General features: G+C 40.8%; 2 protein-coding genes across 3 annotated transcripts in view; one reads left to right on the plus strand and one right to left on the minus strand.

The window, feature by feature from the left end:
- The window catches only part of nf1a (neurofibromin 1a), a 114,763-nt gene that overhangs the window by 63,320 nt on the left and 41,800 nt on the right, over nt 1-9,643 (plus strand). The gene's annotated exons all lie outside the window — the stretch shown is intronic.
- On the minus strand, nt 2,426-9,017 carry omgb (oligodendrocyte myelin glycoprotein b). The gene is given in 4 exon segments (XM_059331952.1): nt 2,426-4,531; nt 7,349-7,561; nt 8,871-8,933; nt 8,935-9,017. Coding segments are annotated over 4 exon segments (1,341 nt in total). The 3' UTR covers nt 2,426-3,549.

Here is a 9,643-nt window from a genome sequence, read left to right on the forward strand (position 1 = left end):
TGCTGACCTATTTAAGTCTGTAATGGACAGGTTACAGGATGCAGGTCTTCCAAGGTGTACAGTGGATCAAGTTAGGTCACGGTAAAAATATAACATAAAATCAAAGAAATGGCTCAGATTTAAAAAAATCTTGGATGACTTTCTTGGTCACGCTACAGCAGATGGTGTTAACCCCGGCTTCCCTACAATGGGTGCTGATCCTCCATCCTCTAATCTCCCACAGTAGGCAATAAGGTGGACAAGCATAATTCGCAATGCGATTTTGGAATATAATAGTGCTAAGCCAGATGAAAGCTGAAATGAATTTGTCAAAACTTTGAAATGAAACTGTAAAATGGTCAAAACTGTAGAGATTAATTCTACAAGGGCTGAAAGAAGGAAGCCTTCCTGTTATCATTGCCAAGAAAATAAATTATTATTTAATTATAAAAAAGGTAGAAAAAACTAAATTGTATCTGCAATATCCTTAAAGAGCTGAGCAGTTTATATTTGAATGGTTTCTGTCATTAAAATATGAAGAAGTTGTAGAAATTCAAAGTTGAGTAGATTGCCAGACAAATAGAGAGGAAACAAAATGACGTATTTTTGTAGGCCACGAGGAAGCTAGCATCACCATGGGGTATGGGGACATATTTTGTTCATCTGGCTAATCTTCACAAATGACATGTAATGTAATATAATGAACGACACTTTTATTTTGTTTGAACTGTTAATGCAGCCAACAGTAAATAAATAGCTTACGTTATGCTATAGCAAACTACACCACTGTTGCATGACTTGACCGTCACTACCATTGTCCTTCAGATGGTCTCAGACAAACTAACCAGCGTTTTTGACAAGCTAGCGAAACGGTAGCCTTATTCATTGTTTATTAACTTTATTTACAGTCTACAAGTTTTCTAGAGCACTGAAAAAACACGACTTGTAAATGTTGAAGATAAAGTGACTGTTTACCTCTCACGGTGTGTGGCACCATTTTGCTTTGACGTTTTCCACGTATTTTCGACCTACTCGGGCTGCTTGGATCCTACCCGAATTCCCAAGTCGGAATCCCGAGTCCAAGGGCCGCTCTATTGCACTTTTCCGACTCTGAGGTCGGATCTCTCCGAGTGCAATCGAACGCAGCATTAATATCCCTGACAACCACTGTAGTCTCATTTAGCCACATGTTAGCAATCCCCTTTTTACGGGGGTAATTACTAACATATTTTAAGTTGTACAACAACTGTACAAAATGCGAACATCTCTTCAGCTTGTGTTAACCACAAAGCTTATTTCAGGCATCTAACCACCAACCCATTCAAAATCCTCATTGAGTTTGAGAGGATAGACCCTAAAGAGCTAACATGCTAACTTACTTCCTGCTTTAAAAACTCATTCCTGTTGCGCCTACGAACGGCCGGAAGAATCGCCCCTGAATAGACCGACAACCAATCACATCGTGATTGACTATACGCGCAAGACAGGGTGGTGCTTGCTATGCTGTCGAGCGGGGCAAACACAGTGGCCAAGTGACGAAAAATACAGGTGAACGGTACACTGTAATGTGTTTCTGAAAACAGAAGTTTTAATATTTTGAGATGTGGAGAAAACGGTTGAACTTGTTGATCGTGATAGATTGGAGACCCACAGTGCTTCTGCTGTTTTTTTGTTCATTCCAGTGAATCACACAGAAGAAGTTCAGTTTTTCCTATTTAGGACACAAATAGTCCAGCTTTGTGACATAGACTAAAGGACTGCAACTTGTTAGAGATTCTGGATATGTCTTGCATGTGTGTCAACCTTAATATAAGGAAAACTTTGATGAGTGATGAGAAATGTGTACAACTGAAGGCTGTGCACAGCCATGCCATTTTTTTTTTTTTTGCTGAATGTTTGCAATGTCAGCCATACAGCTCCTGGTCCAGACCAGACCATTTCCTTTACTGCTCTTCAGTGTATTTGATACTGCAGCTGACAGCACTGCAGGGAGTCATGCATTAGTCAGGATTTAGTTACTGTACAGTAAAAGACATACATACATTTTCTTCCTCAGCCCACTTTTGAATGGACTGTGCCTTACAGAAAAAGCAGCATTAACATTGTGATTAATAGACAGTCACAGCTTAATTCCTGTGAAGAAAAAAGAATAGATCTATTTAACCTTTTTTTGACTGGAATACAAAACAGTTCTTGCCATTACTGAAATTTTGATGGGTCATTACACCATTATTTTTTTTCCTTGTGCTTAGATTTTTCTTCTTGTAAATATTATTTTGTTGCATGATATTCCCTTAAACAGAATGCATTGCGTTGTACTGTTAGAATTATGCAATTTCTATTATTTTGTATAAACTTTCCACCGTAGAAACGAACATCTATTACCATTTAAAGTCGGGGTAAAGTAAAATCAGAGATTTGTATGAAAACACATTTTACAAGTTACAAAATAATAGCTGAAAACATGTAAAAGACTTAAAACTATATATTACTGAATATCTGAGTTATGCCATTAAACTATTTATCCCCATATCTGTTTTCAAATTTGCACTGGAGCTTCCTTATCATAACTCCGCCCCCAACACTACATAAGTAACATTACCAACGATGGCTAACGCTGATACGTTTACTTATGACGTTTGCTGAAGCAAATGTTAACATTTTGAGTTGTCATGTCATTTTATGCACACCTGTCATGCATGTTTGAAGCTACTCTTCCGCTGTTTCTATCTTTTAAATGTGTCGGTACATTTAACTTAGACAAGTAGTTTCAAATGCTGTCACCAATTTTGGCAAAACAGGCCTTTCCAACCACAAGATAGACAGAGAGCCAGTGTGACAGCGTCAGAAAGTCACCACCACAGTCGTGGTTTCACGTCCCCAGCATTTCAGAGGAGACAATACTGCCCATTTTGTCACTTTATTAAAACCACATTTTTTTTTACACTTGGTTATTTATTTTCTGATTCTAATTCGGCTGGGTGTTTAAGAACACATTTTTCTGTGGTGTGATATTTTTTTGCTTTATCTGGACTTCGACAATTCATATTTGAATTAATTAGCCCTTTATTGTTTTGTTTTTTTTCCTTTTATGTTGTGTCGGGTTTTTTTTTAGATCAGTGCTCTGACAGAGTGCAAGTAGGGACTACTGAATCTTATTTGATGTGTATTGTCAAACCTGTTATGAATGGCTCAGCAGGGCCAAATGTGGCACAAGCATCAATACTATGAAGAAAGCACAGAGCACAGCAGTCTGTCAGTGGGCAAGCATTATACTGACATTTGAGCATTGACAGTAGCACTCCAGTTAAACCATGTATTCAGATATGTTGAGTAGTCTTGTAGGTTTATACAGTTCATCGTTGTGTGTAAGATATTGAGAGACATTGTTGTGTTGTACATATTAAGCAAATTGAAATCATGATGATACATGTGATGATAGTGACAAAAGGCAGTAATAGTTTTTTACAAGAGACATGGGAATTGAGATGCTACGTGGAATTACTTGGTCGTACATTCACTGTCTAAAATAATCGGTTAGTGGTGCATTCTATATCCAGTCAAGGTGCTTCAGAAGGTGCTGAATGCTGTCATCATGACCAAACTAGTCAGGATGACAGTTTTTTGAGTCTCAATTTGGAATCCGTGGCATTTATTCCTTGAGTTAGCTACTTTGGGCTTCCTTGTTAAAGACTGTGAGCTTGCTGTTGTGCTTGTGTGTGTGGAGAAACCATCAAAACTTGCAGGAGATGTCCAGACAAACAGAATGTGGTCCTCAGTTTCATTCACTCCTCTTCTGTCCTGATATATTCCTGTCTCAAAACGTGCTGATTTCGCCTGGTAGTTAGACGTAACCTCTGCAGGTGATTGACCATCATGCCCTTCCCCTCTGCTGTTGACCCAGAGTGGTGGCTCTGTGAACAGCGCAGAGTGCCACTCCCTCCCTGGAGTTCCCTGATGGGTTTGCCCACAGATAGGTCTTGTGTAGCAGGGGCAGCCTAGAATGGTTGCACGGGTCTGCTCAGCCCATGTTAAGAGCTTTGTTATATTTTCTTCCTCTTCACAAGCCCAGGGGTTATCCCCAAGAGTCATCAACTCCAGCGCTGTCAGTTTATCAAATATCCCTTCAGACAACCAGGAGAAGCGATTAGCATGCAAATATAACCTAACCAGCCTCGGTAGACGATCCAATGATCGAGGCAGAATCTGCGTGAGATAGTTATGTGACAAATCAATGATCTCCAAGTTGTGGGGCATATTCGTGGGCACAGTCCAAAACCTGTTGTGACTGAGGTTGACAGCCTGGAGACTCGGCAGCGTGTTGTTGATAAAGACCACTCTCTCCAGCTCGTTGTCTGACAGGTCCAGTACTCTCAGGTTCCAGTGGTAAGCTGTGTCGTTCTTGTATAGCGAGCGTATATGGTTCCCCACTGCTCGGATGTCCCACAGAGAACGAGGCAGGCCTTCAGGCAGGGTCTCCAGGCGGTTGTAGGACAGGTCCAGGGTTCGCAGGTGGGCATAGTGGGTGAGCTGGCTTTCCAAACCCTGTAAACTGTCAACGGAGAGTAATATTAGAAATAAATAAAGCATACACATAGACACAAATGTATACATGCATACAGACAGGCAGAAGGATACAAGATACAGATAGATACAGGTGTGCGTCTGTGGGATGCGGTGAAGCAAAGGGCCCATATTCATGACTCATACCCTGTCCTCTGTGACAAGGACTCAGTCTTACTGGTATAGAGTCCAATAGTGAGCCATCGGGACACTCCTGCTGATTCTTCTTTTGACATATATTCAATTGAAAACTGTACAAAGACATTATGTTTAATTTTATTTGGAATTTGATGATGGCAACAAAAACCAAGAGGTTGCACCCCGCATAGCAAAAGCCAAACATCAACAACATCCAGAAACGCCACTGATCTCTCTGGACCTGAGCTCATCTGAGACTGATGCCAAGTTGAAAAGCGGCTTGTGGATGTTGTTTCTGTGCTCAAGAGGAAAGAACCAGTCACATTTTTACTAGTACAAAGTCCTAAAACTAGCATCTGAAAGGTGTTTTTTGGAGCAACATACTGCCATCCAGATGTCTTACAGGGAGGTCCCAGCTTATTTCAGCTACACAATAACAAGACACATTCTACATGTGTTACAACAGCATGTTCAGAACCGTTCAGGTTCTAGACTGGCCTGTGTGCAGCCCAGAACTGTCACACATTGGAAATGTATGGTGCATTATAAAGCGCAGTAACAGGAAGCAAATGTTTGAGGGACTTGGGATGCTCGAAAACTCATCACATGCATCAGCAGTTGGGGGGATTATATATATATACATTTTTAATTGTTCTGTTCAGTTGTAGTGCATTTCACCACCATTCAGACTCTGTACTTTTAATCCACTCGACTTCAAATTTGTGTTTTCTCGGAACTATGTAGCTGTGGCAATATGTGACAAAAGGCGCATTTCCATTAGGTGCGTTTCCCACCAGTGAGCTACTATGGCTGTGGTTTGGGAGACAGGATTCGCCCAAGATCCGCCCAATTCACCGGTTAGCGGCTCAGGTAGAATGTACCTACCTCGGCTAGGTACTTTTCTGAGCCTTTACTAACTAGTCGAAGCTGATGTGCAAACTGGACGCTAAGGGGGGATTAACATCTCCTGCTCTAACTGCAGCTGGGAGACACTGCTGCGGGAGGACCGGGCCGCTTGTGAGTGCTTTGGGATGGTGCCTGCTACTCGTTAAGAAGATTAGGAACGAGGCTTCAAAAGTCTCCAATAACACCAGAAAAAGTCCCTAGATTTGTTGCTAGTTGCTTTTTTGAAAAAGAGTTGCTAGAGGGGTCTGAATAGTCGCTAGATGTAGCGACAAAGTTGCTAGGTCGGTTACACTGGATGCTACATTGGTCTGATGTCACATTTGAACTGTTAACTGCTGCAAAAGTACCTGTATGGAAACAGGCCGAGGGGAGCTAACTAGTGGCCGGAACCAAAACACTCAGCCACTTTCCAAAAAGTACTCAGTGGAAACACGCCTAAAAATACTCTGATTTACACTGTTGTTTACACTTGATATTGAGCAACATACTGCCCATTGAGTGTCTTCTCAAATACCATGTAGTCGACACAGGAAGTGATACAAATTTTGCAGCACAGCTATATTGAGCGTCATCCCAACAATACTCCCAACATGCAGGAAGATTTAAGGGCCTGGTCATCATTGCAGCTTTGATTTTGTTTGTTTTGAGTGGTTCATAGATGGACTTGTGCTTGTGCTGCGGACCTTTGTTTACCTGCCTAACCCTTGAACTTTAGATCACAGACTGATGACCAGCCAGTCTACCTCAAAATATTCTGCTAGAGAGCAGAATTCATTCTTCCTCCAATAGCCTTGTGGAGCATCTGTGTGTTTTTTTGGCAAGCCTTTGTGTTCCTGATGGTTAATAGTGGTTTTAACCTTGCAACTTTCCCATTGATAGCATTTTGCCCTGTCTTTTTCTTGTGGTGGAATCATAAACAGCAGCATTAACCGAGGAGAACAAGGCCTGCAGTTCCTTAAATCCCAGCTTAATGTACTTCTTGTTGAGACCTTTTAGCCAGCCTCACATTGCTAAAAAGGTTCAATGTGGCACATTTTTAGATCAAAACATTGCTAGCAGTAATCAAACGTGATTCATCTAGTTAAATTAAGCCAGTTTTTAAATTTATTTTGGTTCATTGGTTGGATGACCTTTTCACACTGTTAGTGTTTGATAGTTTTTTCCCTCAATTAATTAAATTATCTTTTAAAAACTTGTCCTTAAACCTAACTTTGTTTTTAATCTGACACTTCTGACATTTCTTTTAGAAAGCTGCTACAAAATGACATAAGAAAACCCATTTTAACCAGCCTAATCACAGAAGCAGGTAAACTCTATGTAGCTGAACAGTGGCCACTGTGACCATAAGTGAGAACTGCAGGAATGGAAAATGCTAAAAGATAATATTATAGTATAACTATGAAGTACTACAATTTGCCTATGTATTATCAGTTACAGTGTTACAAGTTTGCAAACATTAAGATTGCAAACAACAATATAACCCTGTTCCATACAACATACTAGGTATGATCCTGGTACACTTTACATTGTAAATGTGTAGTAGTGTTGATCAACACTAAGAGGAAAAAAAAAAATGCAAAACCGTGCAATGTTGCACATCTTTCCTTTCTTGAAGAAAAGATTATTTTTTCAAGGACCCGCTCAATAGCTGTAGAACTATTTTGTACCCTTTGTTTTTGTTTTTTTTACATCCACCGAAATCCAGTAATTGTTGAATCGCAGGCCTATGAGCAAATTACACTGCAACGATGCTCCTGCTTACCTATTAAAAGAAAGGTTGAGAAAGTGGATGTTGTGCTGCAGACCAGGCGGTAGCTTGGTTAGCCCTCGTGAGGAGCAGTCTACCACACGGTGTCCCCGGGTGCAGGAGCACACAGCAGGGCAGATGGACAGCACCCAGCCTCCTAGCAGCCCACACAGCAGCAGGAGGAACAGGCAGAGCAGAGAGGCAGAGCAGACAGGCATGGTCAGGTCTCTAGAGAACGGGAGAGAGATTTACATTTACACTATTTCGTATGTAATGGATCTTTATGTATTATAACTCCAATAGTGTAGGCTTGTTCATAGGGTTGTGCCATATCGTATCATTCACGATAATACAGGTTTTTTTTTTTTAATGAGTAAAAAAAAAAATGCATATCATGATATAGGAAACATTCCTACTTCTTGACGTAGTGGTGTAAGGGTTTCCCATTAATGACATAGACTGTGGCGACCCACCAGAGTCTCATGTGCTGCGCTAACGTCACATTTCAAGCTACTGAAAGTATTTTTACATTATTCATAATATAAAGTTATTTTGCGTTGACGCTGCTCAGCAGAGTATCAAAATAAGATGCCTTAAATAAAACATACTAGAATTCTTATTCTCCTTTACAATAATTAATTAAAATAGGCAATGATTAAGATTAGTGTATATGATGGAATAGTGGCATTAGAATGTGTGAGAGGCACCAAATTTGGGCTTTTATGGAAAAAAATTCTCCCCGTAGATGGTTATTTTTAATCATTTGCTAATACTCAAGAGATAAAAGTAATTTTTTTTGTAATATGCAACTGTTGAGACTTGCAATTTACACCACATTTCAGATTTATGATTAATTCTCGTTTTTAATGTATTCATACAAACTAAAAAAATCATATTTTCTATATAATTTTCAATATTTTGTAATATCGTCAAGAATATCGTTATCGCAAAAATACCCTTAAATATCGTGATAATCTTTTAGGTCCATATCGCCCACCCCTACTTGTTCATTTAAATGATGAGCTGTTCTCAGCATTAAATGTCCCATTTTGATTCTCTGATGAAAACTGGGTTTTATAAAGGTGCTAGTCATCCTGTATGCCAACCATCTTGAAGCTCTGCCAGTGGGACTGGAGCTCAGAGTGCTGCAGTGAGACTCTGTTCATTCAGGGCGATACAGTCGCTGTGTGCCTGCAACTGCAGCTGTTCCTTTCTAAAGTTGCATGTGTTTTCAAGACGACTTAGGGACATGTTTACACCCTTTAAATGGAGAAATTTCCTCGCGCCATTGCATTATTCCGTTGATACTCTGCTGTGCTTGTGCCATCACTAAAATACTCTTACTAGTGTTAATGCCTCCATGCAACACTACCGGGATAAATCTGCATAGAGACAGAGCAGGGAGTAGTTTCCTTGGAGCCGACACAATGCTACAATGTAGTTAACTGTATGAACAAGGTCCTAAACAAAATGGCTCGCTGTTAAGGTGTATGTGGGTCGTACATTTTTCCTCATCGTCCCATTTCAAATCACTCACCTCATCCTTTCTAGTGATGGTCTGACATCTCTCCTTTCCCGTCGTCCTCCAGTAGTTTTTTCCCCCTTTGTGCTTTATTAGTTGACGTTGGTAGGTACCGGTCTCAACCTCTTTTCTCTGGCTGTTACGGATGTTGTGGCGTGGCATTAAACATGCTGCCTGCAAATCCCGGCCCCCTTCCTAGTCACCGCGCTGCAGGCTCCCGATGCAGCTGGAGAATTGGGTAAGGAGAAGGAGAGATGCACAGAGGGCAGAGAGAGAGAGAATTGCAGCAGCGAGCCAGCCCACTCTGCTGCTGATGAGGCAAGCAAGAAGTGTGTCTGCGTGTGTGTGTGTGTGGGTGTGGAAAGGGACACGTAGGACAAGCCCCAATGCTTACTCTTGTGATTGTTTACTAAAAGCCCTACATGTGTGTATGTATGTGCACACGTGTATTTTAGTAGTGCATGTGATTAGTGTGACTCCTGGGACACAAGCATGGGACGGTATGCACTTTCTGTGAATGCACTTGAACATGTTACTCTTAACCGATGTTGCGTTCTAAATCACATACTACACACTACATACACAATATGTGTTCTGTTGTTCAGCATACTCTATTAAAAAACAAAACAGTAGTATGTGTCCAGACCATTCACATTAGCTGACTGAAGGTTGCAACCGCAAAAGGGCTTGCGCCTGGCTTAAATCCTGCATATTAAAAAAAAACAAAAAAAAACAGCACCCACCATGCTACTGAAAGACATTCCTGAGCTTTACACTGTATAAAAAGC

The sequence above is a fragment of the Centropristis striata genome, chromosome 4 (genome assembly GCF_030273125.1).
Source record: "Centropristis striata isolate RG_2023a ecotype Rhode Island chromosome 4, C.striata_1.0, whole genome shotgun sequence".
In the NCBI taxonomy this organism is placed as follows: domain Eukaryota; kingdom Metazoa; phylum Chordata; class Actinopteri; order Perciformes; family Serranidae; genus Centropristis; species Centropristis striata.